We start from the raw sequence: 16,338 nt of genomic DNA, 5'->3' as shown, positions 1-16,338 counted from the left end.
CTATCAAAATCGGCCTATAGATCTTCATTGAAGACCATTTTACCTTATTAGGTAGCCTTCTGGTGCATAAGCTCATTTTAGATGTCTTCTAGATTAACTTACTTTTATTTTATATATAATCTTAACTCAGAAGGTTGCAAAAAACGTTCTTCCCAAAATTAAACATATTCTTCACATCTAACTGAAAATCTTCTCATTCAGAAGAAATTTACACCAGAATCATCCAGTTTTACCTATTATTTATATGAAACGGTAAGATGAGATTGTAATAAAGTTTATGAGAAAAATATAGAAGCAGGGTTGAAAAATGCATTAAAAAGCAATTGAACTAACACTTGAATTTTTTATTTTGTAATCCCGACATTTAATTAAAAATTATTTTCAGATTTCTAGTTCCAAATACCGGATTATAAAATAAAAAAATTTAATACCAAAATTTGGATTCAAAATTTTATTTTTAAATACCGGATTGAAAAATAAAAAAATGTTAATGCCAAACTTTTAATTAAATATTAAAAAAACTAATTATCTTACTATAAAAATATTATCACGATTTCATACTTCGTGTTCCATAATTTTTGTATAATTTAGCAGTCTTTGCCTTGCTTACATTTAATTACTTTTAATTAAAGGCTTTCGTTACAAATATGTAAATCTCTTCTTTTTATCCCTTTTCATTTCAGCTTTTAATTTAAAACAGAATTTTTTTATTATTTACTCCAGTTTTAAGTTTAAAAAATAATTTTCTCCTAATTCCGATTTTTGATTAAAAACTAAATTTTAAATAGTCTATTTTCCATCCTCAAAATTTTTAATTATAAAATTCGCAACCTTGTGCAGAGATATAATTCTTGTTACGCTTACCATTAATTCTAATCTTTTGCCAAGCTTCAAATTTTTTTTCTGGCACAATTCTAACTCAAAGCATTGATACTTTATCAGCACATCTTCTGATGCTGCTATCCATTTTTTTTACACTTTATTATTTACCTTAGTATACACGTATGTATGATTAGCATATCATACTCTCTCCTCTTTCACATATTTTTATATAGAAATTCTGCCCAACACGTTTAGCAAAAAATTTCAGGCATAAAAGTTTGCTTAAAACAACAGTTCAGTTTCGTTTAATACGTAAAAAAAATAAATAAAAGTGTATTGTGTTATTGTTGTTGTTAAAACTAAGCTTAAATCAATTAAAAATGTTATTGTACCACAATTATATTAGAGCTTTTTCCTTCCTTACTTATACAAAATAGATAATTTTAGTTAAAACGCATTTCAAGTTGCTTTTAAACATTTCGACAGCTTTAGAAACGCTTTACTAGACAAATCCACATATTCCTGCTCGGCAGAGATAATACATAATAGAATCTCCTTTTCCGCTTCTTCATATTTGTGTTCCAATTCCACGGTGGCGGCGGTTGAATTCAAATAAACTTGCTGCATTGTGTTCACACCTTTGTAGGACTGTTTTGAATATGTTTAGAAAATATAGTAGAAAATTTTAAATAAGTTGAAAAAAAAATTAAATTTAAAAGAATTTTTAATTATTGTAGATACATTTTTTTAATGTTTTCTATAATTAATATTATGTTTGCAAGAAAAACTGATTCAACCTGGACACTTACATAATAATCAAATGAAATTTAAACGTTTTTTAATACAAATCTTTATTATAGTCTTTAGCGATCAGCGAGAGAGAAAATAGAAAAACTAATCTAAGCACAAACCTTTATTTTCTAAATTATCTTTAATATCTATACGACTAGTTGGAATTATGGCGCCCTTGGACCTTTATGTCTACACCCGTTGTATAGACTGGGGTGCAGATAGCTTATGAAATTGTTGATAGACAAGATTTTACCGCATAGGCATAAAAATGTTACTGTCACATGTAAATTATTTTATTATCAGCTAAAGAATTAGGGATTATTAAAGCGTTTAAGAAAGTAGGTAAATTTATGTCATAGGCATACAAAAGAATATGTAAACTAGAGATTATGTGCCACTTATACATCTAAAATATTAAGGTGTATTTGCACTGCTTTCTTGTTGTTGCAGAAATGAACAACAAAAGTTTATTCATGTTAAGTATTATTGTATAAGCTTATCGCTATGCTTGAGTTCATCGAATTATATTTGCCGTTATTTTTAAATAAATTATTGGAATTATAATAGATATGCAAGTATTTAAGTACATAAAAGCGAATTATTTATAATTTCTTAAGCCTTTGTACTCATATATATAAGTTTGCTAATTGATTTTTACGTAAATATCAAAAGAAATATTTAACCACTCCTTCCAATATATAAGAAATCAAAAAGTAAAGAAGATAATATTTTCTATACAACATTACACTACGGTTTCGGTTTGGTCGGTATAAAATTACGCTTGCCACTAAGTGATCGATGCAATAGATTTTGTCAATATTAACTTTACAATTATTTGTAGATTAATACAATAATCATATGTAACTGTAAGCTCCAAGATATAAACTGTAATTGTTAAAAATGACAAGAGCTTATAAAATAATATTTATTACTACAAAAACAACACGTTGAGCGAGCATGTAGTCTTGTTGACTTAAAAGTTGCTTATAACAAATAAAACTAAATTAAAAATAAATAGATGATTATAAGTGAATAATTGACTAGGAAAATTTATTTTAGAATATCTTAACTTGTCAGAATGGATTTGGTTACTTCCTATAAAGCCCTATCGGACATTCTTGAACGATTTTTAGTAACGTAATAGAACAAAGAGTACATTTAGCTTTCCAAACTGTTGAATTAACAAGATGACCAAAATTAGCTTAGGGTCCAAGTCACTTCTAAATCAACAAATCTTGTTCTAGACTACAGTTTTTTACTACAATACATATTGAAATTGGAAAAGTTCATCGTCTTACTTTTTTTTTAATATTCAGTGGCATATTTTTTCAATGCCATATTTTTTCAATGCCATATTTTTCCATGCCACCAAATAATCAAATGATTTATGTCACTCGTTGTATTCTATTGTTGAGGTAAAAAGATACTCACTGAAGAAATCTTGGCTAAAAACCGAGAAGATCAAGTTTTTGCAAAAGAGCTTTATCTAAAGATTTGCTAAAGTCGGTTTATGGATCATACTGATGATATTCTCTTAAAAATTATTCTCTCAAAACAATACTGATACATTATTCACAAATTGAAAGAATTTTGTTAATGTAGATTTTCCTTTATGAAATGCGTTCTTAATATTTGAACACAATACACTGTCTATAACAAATATAAATACCAAGTCAAGCCAAACTAATTAAGTTTTCAATAACAACTGATAAATTCACATAATCTACTTTTTTAAAGACTTTTTTTTACGTCTGCTCATAAATTTGGTAGCCACTGTTTTGTACTGTACTCCACAAAAATAAACATAAACAAGACATTCTCTCTATGAGAAACAAAGGTCTTGTATGACCGTCTCTCTGGAGGTGAATATGATTCACTTACATGATTTTCTATAATTTAGAATTATCTTCTAAGCATATACATATTTTATGATTTTTTCCGAAATTTTAAAACAGGTTCGTTCAGCTCTTCCAGAGCTTTGCGAATAGAAAAAACATTTTTCCAAATAAATTGGTATAAATTCTGTTCAACCTCTTAAAAAATCATATTATGTATCGTGTTATTTTCAATATCTATAATTTCTAATAATTTCTGTAAAACAAATTGTTATAATTGGAACCAAATTTAGAAGTGAGACTTTTGATTGCAGTGATATTAGAATCATGAAATATGCTTTGGAAAATGTATGCCCACATTTGAGGACCAACCTAATGTAAACATTCTAACTTGTTTACCGCTTTTCAATATAACGCCTCATTTTCCTTGCAAACACGGTCCAATAAACCACAAATATCTTATTTCTATGCACTTACATGTTGGGCACTGCATTGAAAGAATTCCAGATCAGCCACAATTTGTGCACAATCACAAAGATTCTTACACAACGCTGTCACCTGCTCCATCATATCCTCTCGAGTTGACCATTCCGCGCTCACATATTCCATACGCTTCCGACTGCCCAACATTTGACATGCTCGATATGCCGACGCATAGGTGTTGCTCGCACTTCGACTCTCCTGCAAAAATGTCTCAAAGCAATCATTTTCAACGCGCGTCACCGGCAAAGCGACATCGCCAACAACAATATCATTCACCAGCAAACCGGCGCCACCACCGAACACATTCTCCGGCAATACCGCAAATGCCTGCGCCTGATTGCAACAGCTGTTGGCGAACCATAATAAAAACAGCAACAGCAACAGCGACTCTAACTGTTTTAACGATGACACTTGCTGAGCCATTGTTGATGGGTTAAACATTTACACTCACACAACGGTGCATACGCTCACGTGCTTACGTAACGCGACACCGTATAGCACGTAGACAACAAGTAGGCGATTGCAAATGTGTAATTAATGGCAAATTGTGCTTGTTGGTTTGCTTTGCTGCAATCATGAAGTGCACACACGGCGCACACAGCGCCGACTGACTGACAGCTACGTGTGTTTATGCGTAGACAGACAGCTAGCAATCAGTTGACGGGCTTGAAAATAGACAGGCGTACCGTTAGACAGCCAGACAATAATTGCGGTGTACGTTACATGAGCTAGGCAATGTGTCGACTAATTGTTGTGGCGGTTGCGTTCGCTCAGCAGTAGTTAATCAGATACACATGTGTCTGTCGGCATGTGTGAGGGGCAAATGCTTTGGCTCTTATCATAAATTGAAAGCGTGGTAGAACAGGTAGGGTTGAGGGCAAGATAGAATTTGTTCTAAAAAAATATCAAGTAACCGCAACACAAATTCAATTACAGCTCACCGAATCATTTTAGTGTGCTGATGAGGGACGTCAGTACTTTTTGAAAGTTGAAAATATGATAATTATCCAAAAATTATATATTAAAATATTAAATAAATTATTTTTAACAAAAATATATATGCAAATAAAGTATGCTATTTTTTAAATTAATAAAATATATTTTTCACTGTACTTTCAAATTGATCGCAAATTGCAATATAATTAACTTTGTTTACATATCAACTACACATTTATCAAAAACAATTAATTCTAAATTTTGCTTATGTTACAAAAAATTCATCAGATACTGAAATTTACTAAAAAAAAAATACTTTAAGTAGCAAAAAAAATATCTTCAACTCAGATAACCATTTGGGTATAGCAACTTTTCGAGCTACAAAACAGGGTGTGCCGAAATTAGGAAACTCCAATCACTCAACAGAAGATATTTCATTCGATTGTTCTGATTAAGTGAAGCACACGATTTTGTTCATGCCGTGAACTCGAATAGTCCGAATGGCTTTGTAATAACCGATTTATAATCATTTTTATTGTTACAAGTATATCCTTAACATAGTATATTAAATTTGCTACGAAGCTTTTAATCTCAGAACCCATAAGGAAACGTCGAAGACCCTATAAAATATATACTTAAATGACCAGCGCGATAAGCTGAGTCAATATCCATCTGTCCGTCAGTCATATACCATATACGCGAGCTAACACCTCAGTTGTTTGAGATATCGTTCTGAAATTTTTCACGCGTCGTTTGCTCCCCAATAAGTCACTCATCTCTCAGAACCGCCGATATCGGTTCACTATAGCAGATAACTGACATACAAATTGAACGATAGGAATCAAGTGCTTGTATGGAAAGCTTTTTTATTAGAAAAAATATCTTCACGGAATCTGGCATATAAAAACATTTATTCTACTCTACTTATTTTGTATTTCCAGAAAAATAAAGTAAGAAAAAATTTTAATTTATAAAGTGTACTTAATTTATAATGACTTCCTTTTACTTATCATCTTAGTGGTCGTTAAGTTTGCAGTTCCTAGAAAATATGCAACACTTGTTATATCTAGGCAAATATATGGCATACACACAATCGTACGCAAACTATTTGATAGTGTTTTTAAGCACCCACTATCTAACTTTTTATGTCCAAGAGTACCAATAATAATACTCACCTTAATTTGTTATTATTTCCTATACTCAAAAACAACAACTATAAAGTGTTGTCTCGTAATTAAATTTCCATGAATGGAACCTACAAATATTTCTCCATATACTTATATGTATTAGGGTGAGCCAAAAAAAAATAGCATGTCGTATTAAAAGTTAAAATAAACTTTTATGCAGAGAAAAAAAATCGGTGCAAAGCAGGACTTTGAGCTTAATTTTAAAAGGTGTCGGTGGAATTCAACATTTCCTATTTAGATAACACATAATAAAAATACGTGTTTTATTAAAAGTATCATACCTTGTGAACCGTTTAGGATAAAAGTATATATAATAGCGGATTTTTGTGAAACGTAAAATATCCTAAAAAATCTAACTCAAAGATATTGTTTTCTCTGCATATGTATATGTAGGTTGTATTTTACCCATAACTGCTATAGATTAATTTCTTTTGTTTAACCTTAATACATATGTATGCATACACATCAAGATCAAAACAGTGATTTAGTTTGATGCCTGAACATTTTTCCATTACTAGAAACATAAAATAGCAAAAAAAATAATTCAACATGTAAATGAGGTCATAAATGCTTGGTTGTTTCTTTTGTTTTTTAATTAGTAAAAGTTATAGCATTTAATAAATTAATTACAGATGATAAAACGTAAAAAGATGGTAACATTGAACTGCTAGTTACTATTTGTAACTCATATGGAGCAAAGTCAGCCGAATGTTCGAATATCTAGATATTGGTTATATGGGGCTAGGTCAAGTTTTCTCCCAATTTTATTCATTTTAGACAAAAAGATACACTGTTATAATTAAAACACGCTCTTTCATTTTCATTGAGATAACTCACATAATGGCCGATATATGCGGTATATAGTCATTCGGAAGTTCAAAAATCTTTTTATATATTAGGTACATGGCGGCTAAGGGAAGTATTGACATACATGCATACTATCATTAGAAAATAATCCTCTAAGAGTTTCAATTATTAGGGTATTCACAAGGTGTCAAATTGTGTCATATCGTTGTATTATCTCATTTTTTTATGACTATCATATCAACACTGTTGTTGTTTCCTATATAAAATTGAAATACAACAAATACAACACGGCGAAGTATGTTTTTTGAGTGTGCTATCCTATCAGCTGTATCTGTTTACTTTTTTTTATTGTGTTTTTAAAGAAGCTTTAATTTTATTTTCGTCACTTTCCCGTGGAAAGTTTGTATTCTTAATTTTTCATTACCAGCTGGTGAAGTGTAGAAATATTACATAATATAACATACAACAATTAAGGGGTGCTCACAAGTGTCGTATTTTTTAACCTATTGAAATACGACATAAGACGAAGCTTGTGAATTGCCTATATAGGTATATCGCACACAATGACCGATATTTTCGGTAAAAAATCAGCTATTGGCACTGGGGTCCACATATTCAGTACCTAGGGGCTTGAACAGGTTTGGTTCAATTTAGATAATTTTTGGTCACAAGGTGGCATACTTTAAACGTATTATTCACGCAAAGTTTTACCCCGATATAATCATTGTTGCTTGATATGCATAGTGGAAAGTGAAAAAATCTGATGGAATTGAAAATGATGTTATATAGGAATTAGGGTTGGTTGTAATCCGATTTCGCCCTGTTTCGCACTATAATATAGAAATATAAGACGAATATTTTGTACCGAATTTGGTTGAAATCGATTAAGCAGATCCCAAGATATGGGTTTACACCCATCTTTAATATAAAATGTAATGGCGTTTTGTGGGCCTGATTACAACCATCTACGAACTCGTCCTTACTTTTTTGCCAAGGAACGTAGGATATTTTAATTTTTACTCAAGTTATCGCTTGCGCAGATGGACGGACGGACAGATGGACGGATGGACAGGCAGGCAGTCACTTGGAATTCAATTCGTCTCGTCATCCTGATCATTTATATATAAACCTATATCTAGCTCGATTATTTTTAGGTGATACAAACAACCGTTAGGTAAACAAAACTGTTTAACTATGTAGCAACATGTTGCAAGAGTATAAAAATAATAATCAATAATATATGTAAATTATTTAGGCTCTTTCGTGGAACGATCTCTGAAAAAAATATTATTTATAAAACAAAATATCATCAGATTTAGCCTCAGCTGTTGGAATCTTACAAATGTTAATATCAACCTTCTAAACCTACCCTATTATACCACAATAAAACTTAACTCAATGCATTTTTACCCAAACGAAACTTATTGGGCTTAACCTGAAGCTTAAATTTTTCACATTTTAATTAAATCGTTGGTCAGGCATCTCCTCATATTATTAATCAATGTGCACCTGCACATGAAATTTACTATTACAAGTTTATGAGATCAGGGTTTGATATAACCAACTAAAATGATAAGGCTACCATATACCGACGTATAAGAATTAGTTTAAAGACAACTGATCTGCCATAAAAAATATTGTTTCAAAGAAGAAGAGAGAATATCCATAAATCCACGTAATTTTTTATTTATTTCACGTTTTCATTAACTTTACAACACTGATAAGAGAGTTAACACTTAAAAACATACCTTTATACGTATGTCGACATATATATGTATAAAGGCAAATATAAACGATATGAATTGAGTTACTGATACGCACCACTGGAAAGCTAATTACTCACTGAGCAAGTTTTTGAGCAACTTTCCTAAACACAGTTAGTTGAGTGCATTTAAGTAGCTGCAGCGACATCTTTTATTTACCATTTGACTTACTTTCGGTTTTAGGCTTTGATTAAATATTTATTTCTATCTTTACTGCTGCAAGTTCAAATTATATCAAAATTAGATAAGTAGAAATATTAGTCCCTAAATTTCTACTAATTATTTTGTTCCTAATCGCATATTAGTGACTCATTAACTTATCTAGTATGAGTCCGAAAATTCAAGATCAGTCGAAATTAAAGCCTATGTACCCATTTCATCGAATAATACTTCAACCGAAACTGAACCTCAATTTCGCGTTCAATAAGGGCTCCTTTGTATGGAAACATGTTAACTACAAATCCAATGAATTAGCGAATATATTTTTGTGACTCAATCAACCACAGAAAATCTCAGCAAAGCAAATATTATTTAAATTTCGGAGTCAGAAAATAAACCGATACTAAAACTAAACTTGTTTCTTTTCGAGAAAAATATTAATATATGTACATAGATACATATGTATGTAGGTGTCTAGTACAGCGGTGGTGCTAATTCTCCAATTACAATATATATGTATATTACACGATGAAATACGAGCACAATAAATCATGATTTTTGCGATGTTATACTAGATTCCAACAAGAGATTAGATCAGTTCCGAAATAAATAAGTTAACCGGAAAAGCCCCGATTGATCATGAAAAAATTAATCAAAAGGCCAAACTCGCTAATGGCTCAAGTCATTTAACACAGGTGCCTATTTGACAAGTCTAGTTTGTGGCTTGTTGCAACGTCCCAGTTGGAATTTAGGAGGAAAATTAATATTGATATAGGGAACCAAAGAGGTAAAATAAATTGCATAATCGCTTACCATAGCAGATACCATCACCTTCGACCTCTTAATTGTTACGCCAATCAACAAATTGATTAGACCTTGACCAGCGCCAAAACTTGGAAAAGACCCGTAAAAAGAGCTTACTTTTAGGAAATTCTTTAGCTCTAGAAAGAATATTTATTTAGAAAATATTTATTTTTTTGTTGTCATATTAATAATCAGTGGTGCAAACTGTGTAGAGTACATTGAGAAGAAGATTCTTTATCATATCTAAAAGCACAATAACCTGCGGGTCAGCAGCTTCTAACTCCTGTTGGAATTGATTGACATTGATATATGCTCATTGCAAAATTTCTCAAATAATGTCTTTCACCTTTCGTTTACTGATAACTAACTTTTAATGGTAAACTCAAGTTTTCGTTTATAATAAGTATATAACACCGACTCATGATAAAAATGATTTGTTGAATAACTAATTATCGCGACTGCTAATGACCGGTAAACACAGTTCGATTTTTGTTCTTTCTTCTTGCAAATCAGAAGTTATATCGGATGAACACACTCACATTGCCGTACTGTAAAAGACACCCGTGGAGCGATAAGCGAGATTGCCGGCAAAGAAATTAAAAATATCAGCGAAATATGAAGAACCAAAAAAAAAAAATCAGATGTTCAAAAATTTTTTCAATTCTTAGCGCGGTATCACAATGTTCTCTGGGAGCTGGCAGTAAATTATAAAATGTTACAATGCCTCAGTGAGTGTCACAGTCAAATTGTTTAGTGCAGCAGCAAACAAGGTGCACCAAAGCAATTTAAAGTAAAAATAATTATTTTTTAATATTCAAAAAATTCAGGACCATCGAAGAGCAAAGTACACAAAATATGGCACGTGCATTGGAATTCACTCTACTCAGCGTCCTTTTCATCGCTATGCAAGCGCATGCGAACCTAACACGCTACCGCAACAGAATACACGAAATCAACACCGATCAAACTTTGATCGATTTCCTGCTGAACACGCGCAACCTCCAGCAAAGTGATCCGAAGCGTTCCAATGAATGCTTCGCTTACTATTTGCCGAAACTCTCCGATTGCTATGATGAATATGAAAAGGATTATTCACAATGCTTGTGGAGTGCCGAGGATAGACGCAAAAAAATTGACGAGTCAACATATAAGCAGCGAGATGAAATCGAAGAATCGAGTGCGCATGCCTGCAAGCTGCTAGAAAACTGTGTACCAAATAAGGACTCCATTGATTACTTTAAGTGCTTCGAGTTGGCGGTAAGTAAAGATATTTCTAAAAAGAAATTTATAAAATACAAGTGCATCTTCGCTTCTCCCATAGAGTACTACAAATCAGCATACTATGGCAAATGTTTCCGCAAGTGCCTCTGATACGCTGGCTGAGGTGAAGCACGCTTATAGCGACTCTGATTATCAGGAGAATGGTTGTCTGATCGATGCGAAACGCAAATACGATGGAAACAACAACGTCATCTATAATAGTTTACAAAGTTGCCTAAATGGTGTATCTGATGTACCAACAACAACTACAAGTCCCACAGCATCCACATCAACTCCAATTCATACAACAACGTTAACAACGCAAATATCTTCGGATCCAACAACAACTACACAAAATTATTAGTTTACTCTTTCCAAATTCGCATAAAACGATTTATATGGTACTTAACTTCAATTAAAATATTGTCCGAATATTTGCCTTATTCAGTTGTAATAAAAATAACAATAAATCTCTTACTCATATTCATATATTATCTCTAAAACTGGTACTGTTATAACCTTGATATATGTCAAAACCGTTTGTCCGAAATTTTTTTTGTCAAAGGGGTACTCAGAGTGAGTATGTTCAGCACTAATGCCAGAAAATATTTACTATTTGGCTATTTTGTCACTCTCGATTTACACCAATTACGAGTTTAATGTTTTCTATAAAACAAAAAAAACTCTCCACAAACTTGAATTCGAGAGTTTTTAAAAAAATCCCAATACCTTTGGTTACTCAGTAACTTAATCGCTATCTTTTGCTCATTATAATTTTCATGCTTTCAGTTGATATTTAAAAGCATTGATAGAGGTAACTGCTGCAGGGTCGATTGTTGGATCCTATCTGAGGTCAAAACTTTCTAGGCAGATTTTGACATTTGACCATGGGGGAGCCTATGTCCGTTACTAACACATTTCTGTGTTTACAAAACTGCTTAAAGGTATTGTAACAATGTAGTGAACATTTCCAAGATGAAAAAATGTCGTCAAACGTTGCGGTGCAGCCGAAATTGACGAAGTTGATTTTTTTCTTGTTTTCACAAACTTCGAGTGATACTATATTCTATGTACTAAATTTCGGGAATGATAACTCTGGAAGTTTATTTCAACTTTGAGCCACCTAATTAGACTTTATAATACCTATAATCTTTTAAAAAATATTTCCTTTTATAATTCTTATAAAATTTCTTAATCTTCTAAAGCCGTATATATATCTTACATACTTTTCTAAATACGTATAGGTAAATAAGTTTAAAATAAAGCGCCAGAATATTATTTCTGTGTTATTGTTATAAATTTTCTTTGATTTTATATATATATATAAATTATAAATTACTCTTAGTAAGTAATATTATCTCTGCTCCAACTCATGCGTCTATTGCTTTCCTCTCTGACATGCGAGCTATTGGCTCAGAATGATATACCTATGTCCTGCTTGAGTAGCATTCGGCTTCCACTTAACTGATAGGACGCTTCAGAGCTTTCGCGCCCCCCGGGGGGGGTTCCAATCACCATTCAAACAGTTATTGAGATTCGTTCTACTGATACTCAGGTCATTCACATTCTTAACACGGGCTTCAGTAGTACATACACGTTCGGTGTCATTAATGGCTCGATATGAAATTGTCAATTTGTCAGCTATGCGCTCCGATGTGACAGTTATGTTCAACAATTGCGGACTGTTATTGCTAGACTGTTATGATAAAAAGGGAGATGAAGGGAAATCAGTATATAAAATATGTTCATATTTAGAATAATTTTTAATATGTCTATACATATGTGAGTACTGATGACTTTAGATCAAAGTTATAGTTCATATTTTCATACCATATTTTGTCTAGAACACTTTAGCTAAATTTGTAATTTGTTTTATTTTTAATTGTTTCAAATTAATGTTGTTACTAAAATTATATCCTTAATTCATAAGAACTTCTTCACTGATATTTTACTCTCATTACCAAATATCAACCATACAACGACCGTTAATGTTAATAATGTGATATAGCATAGTGTCTCAAGTTAAGAGTACTAACCATCTTATTGTAGCACTGGAAGAATTCCAGACTATCGGAGATACTTTCACATGCACCCAAAGCAGAGCAAAGTGAGTGACCATCATCCAAAAGGTCTTCACGTTCTAAAGCACTTTGCTTCGACAGCAATGTCTTTGCTGCCGTTGCCGTATTCTTGCAGTCGTTGTAATCCTTATAGTAGACTTCATTGATCGCAGTCTGATTATTCAAATACCAATCGAAACAGGCATCGGTTTCCTCAGCTCCGATGAGTCCGCCACGGGTCAGTTGCAATGTCCGCACCACTTGGCGTAGAACCAAGTTCTGCTGGTCAAGCAACGGCTGCCAATCCACAGGCGATTGTGCCAAGGCAGTGCTGACAATTGTTGCCATCAGCAAGGGGAGTAGAGATTTTGCTGTCATCTTGCACACTTTTATTCTTTAAAGTATCACTTTTAGTGTTGATTAATTTTTCTTTTACACCTGTCGCAATTGGCTATGCACCTTATACTGATCTTCAAAAGCACTGCTCAAGAGTATTTATATGAGTGCGAACTATTTTGGTGATTTACATTTGATAATTATATTGCATTACTCATTATGATTATATTTATATTTGCCCGATTTAATGTTATTTTTAATACCAATCCACAATGCGAAGGTTAGGAACAACCATAAATATATAAATTGCGTTCATTGATAACAGTAGTTGATAATCTTAAAAACAGTAGCTGTTTTCACATATCTGAAACTTCACCGTAAATTTCAACATTGGGAAATAGAAATAACCTCCCATAAATATTTCTCAAATAGTTCAAATTAATTATATTCCGCAATGTGCACTGGGTATATGCATAAGTGATCATTACATTATTATTGTTAAATTGTAACATTAACATTACGACTTAATTTGAAATTTCTTATCAATTGATTTGGCAGCTGACAAATGGCTGATAAGACGCATTCACATGTTTGGTATGTTGGTACCACAGTACTGCAATGTTTTGGTTTCGGGGAACATACAAATTTAAAAAAGAATAAAAATTGTGTATTCTTTAGGATTGGGTATTTCTAAAGCCCTAAAGCATACAAAATCTTATTTTTTTTTTACTTTTTATGTACCCCGAAAGGAACACGAATAAGCTGCTCCAAGTTATGTGAAAATAATTTTTATATGTACATACATCGCACAACGCACTTGCTTTAAAATCGTGAAATTTACCGGCATATTTCAGTCCGAATTTTCGCAACAAAAATATATTATGTTTCAAGAACATTTTAGTGAATACTTTTACAGGCAATTTTCTAAAATTTAAATAGTTTAAATATATCTAATGATAATTTTGACTAAATCTTGCTTCAATGTATTTTAATAATTTTCTACGTGTACACATCTACATATTTATGATGAATAATGTTTAATTTTATTGCAGTATCAATGAAATTAACACCAGAATACGTAGAAAATTATTATCTTTATTAGTAATTAGTATGCCTTCAAATTGAGTCATATACGAGTCTAACTTTCTAAGAATTGAGTATTTAACTGAAGGATTGATAGCGTTAAATGCGATGATTATTTAAAGCGTGATCCAGTGCAAATATTTATTAATTTTTATCTAGTACAAAGTACGATATTTTGGGAGTTTGCCAAAAAGTCTAATATAAAAAAGGTTTAATGAATTATAACAATTTGTACTATATTGAAATATGAACAATTAGCTAGACGGGTTCCAATGTCTCTCAAATTGTAAGAGATCATAAATGCTTATATAATATATCTTTTGTTCAAATTTGAACTGAACTGACGAAATGAAAACCACAATTCCACGAATTTTAATACAAGTCATTACTATTGCCTTCAAAGTAGCCTCCTGAGCCAATACAAGCATTGCAAAGCTAAATCCATTTTCCATACACTTGTTATAAACCTCAGCTGGGATGGCCTTCAGTTCGGCGAATTTTAGTTTTTTTTGGTTTCGTTTCATTTTTGAAGCGCTGTTCACGTGATTTTTATACAATTTCGACATCATATTCATAAGCCCACGTCTCGTCATCGTTTTCGATGTTATCGTTATTAACAGAGATGGATGGACGACTCGCATTAGACAAGCTTTCGATGACTTGCGAGCTTCAGTGAATGATTTGCGCCACTCATACATGTATATGTGGACCGCGATGCGTATGTCTAACTTTTCGGCGAAAATACCGATCACTTTGTGAGATATATTATTGAAGTTCAGGGAAAATGTTTCTTTGACAATATTACACCCTTGTATCAAAGATGGTTTGAATCGAATCAATATTTCTCTTAGCTCCCATATACATAATATAAAGATTTTCGACAGTGTATCTTTATGCCTAAAATGGGTAAAATCGGGCGGAAATGTTTTACGTTTTACGCCATATAACTGATATTCACGATTTTGTAATATATATTTATAAAATTTCTTGAAAATAAGTTCTCAAGTATGCATGAAAAATGTCAATAATTAATTTCATGCCTATGACCCGAATTTTTAGTATAATTTTCGCTGGCGAGAAGTAAAATATAGCAATAATAAAAGTAAATGAGTCTATGACCTACAATATAAGTTAGTGCAAGTTGCGAGAGTATAAAATATTCCGTTACACCCGAACTTAGGCTTTTCTTGCTGGTTTTTTATTATGTTGATATATAATATATGCCCCTTTTGTCCCATATTGCTTATTTTATCTGTAGCAGGCGCTAAGGTTTTTATGAATTTTCAAAACCTAGTTGCTTGTTCGTGTATTCTTGGCCAAAAACTATAATGTACGATGTTCCTGCCTCCAGTTCGGCAGACATGGCTCTGTGTGGCTTTTTCCTATTTCCAAAAATAAAGAGAACTGCAACAGACCGTCATTTTAAAAGCATATTCGTAGATGACTTTAAAAGTTCTTCTCTGAGAGAGCTAAAGGTTATTCCAAAAATCAAGTTTGATAAATGTTTCGACGATTGTAATAAGCGCTGGCATAAGTGGATAATATCGAATGGGAACGATTTTGAAGGCAACAATATTAATGTAGAGAAATGAACAATTTTTTTTTAACGAAAGTTTCCGTTAAGTCTGTTCAACACTGTACTATTTCTCAGACAAACATAAAAAAATAGGAAATACAGCCTTTGTTGACATGGGTTTCAATTAAATGTCTCGTTCAAAGAATCTTAATACCCGCTTCATTATTAACATTTGGTTAATGGCACAATACACCACTTTCTAAAAACTTTAATATTTTTTTTAGTTTCAACATATATTGATGTTGACTATCTGCTTAATTAACGCAATAAAGCCGAGTAATTAAATTGGATTGCTGAACTTGATATTTGCGTGTCTACAATTTGCACTGACAACCAATCCTCATATCTAACTAATAAATCAAGTGTATTGAACTATTATCAGTAATCGTGAGCTTATCTACGCCAGCAATCGACATAATAATAAATATTTCATTC

General features: G+C 32.1%; 3 protein-coding genes across 3 annotated transcripts; 1 reads left to right on the top strand and 2 right to left on the bottom strand.

Moving 5' to 3' along the window:
* Positions 1–785: 785 nt before the first annotated feature.
* Positions 786–4,660, bottom strand: LOC106627282 (uncharacterized). The gene is made up of 2 exons (XM_070108373.1): positions 3,927–4,660; positions 786–1,470 (listed from the first exon to the last, which is right to left on the bottom strand). Exons 1-2 carry the CDS (start codon positions 4,371–4,373, stop codon positions 1,282–1,284), a joined length of 636 nt encoding a protein of 211 aa, XP_069964474.1. The 5' UTR covers positions 4,374–4,660; the 3' UTR covers positions 786–1,281.
* A 5,661-nt stretch (positions 4,661–10,321) lies between these two features.
* Positions 10,322–11,325, top strand: LOC106627280 (uncharacterized). Its single transcript, XM_014247346.2, has 2 exons — positions 10,322–10,845; positions 10,910–11,325. Exons 1-2 carry the CDS (start codon positions 10,444–10,446, stop codon positions 11,210–11,212), a joined length of 705 nt encoding a protein of 234 aa, XP_014102821.2. The 5' UTR covers positions 10,322–10,443; the 3' UTR covers positions 11,213–11,325.
* On the bottom strand, positions 10,962–13,376 carry LOC106627274 (uncharacterized). The gene is made up of 2 exons (XM_014247339.3): positions 12,885–13,376; positions 10,962–12,544 (listed from the first exon to the last, which is right to left on the bottom strand). Exons 1-2 carry the CDS (start codon positions 13,284–13,286, stop codon positions 12,326–12,328), a joined length of 621 nt encoding a protein of 206 aa, XP_014102814.2. The 5' UTR covers positions 13,287–13,376; the 3' UTR covers positions 10,962–12,325.
* Positions 13,377–16,338: the final 2,962 nt, after the last annotated feature.

The sequence above is a fragment of the Bactrocera oleae genome, chromosome 4 (genome assembly GCF_042242935.1).
Source record: "Bactrocera oleae isolate idBacOlea1 chromosome 4, idBacOlea1, whole genome shotgun sequence".
Lineage (NCBI taxonomy): Eukaryota > Metazoa > Arthropoda > Insecta > Diptera > Tephritidae > Bactrocera > Bactrocera oleae.
This window is presented reverse-complemented; position numbering and strand designations above follow the sequence as displayed.

Coding starts and splice junctions, on each gene's coding strand:
- LOC106627282 (XM_070108373.1), bottom strand. CDS start 4,373: ATGTTTAACCCATCAACAATGGCTCAGCAAGTGTCATCGTTAAAACAG. Junction 1,471..3,926: donor TTCAATGCAGTGCCCAACAT/GTAAGTGCATAG, acceptor TATTCAAAACAG/TCCTACAAAGGTGTGAACAC.
- LOC106627280 (XM_014247346.2), top strand. CDS start 10,444: ATGGCACGTGCATTGGAATTCACTCTACTCAGCGTCCTTTTCATCGCT. Junction 10,846..10,909: donor TTAAGTGCTTCGAGTTGGCG/GTAAGTAAAGAT, acceptor CTTCTCCCATAG/AGTACTACAAATCAGCATAC.
- LOC106627274 (XM_014247339.3), bottom strand. CDS start 13,286: ATGACAGCAAAATCTCTACTCCCCTTGCTGATGGCAACAATTGTCAGC. Junction 12,545..12,884: donor TCCAGTGCTACAATAAGATG/GTTAGTACTCTT, acceptor TTATCATAACAG/TCTAGCAATAACAGTCCGCA.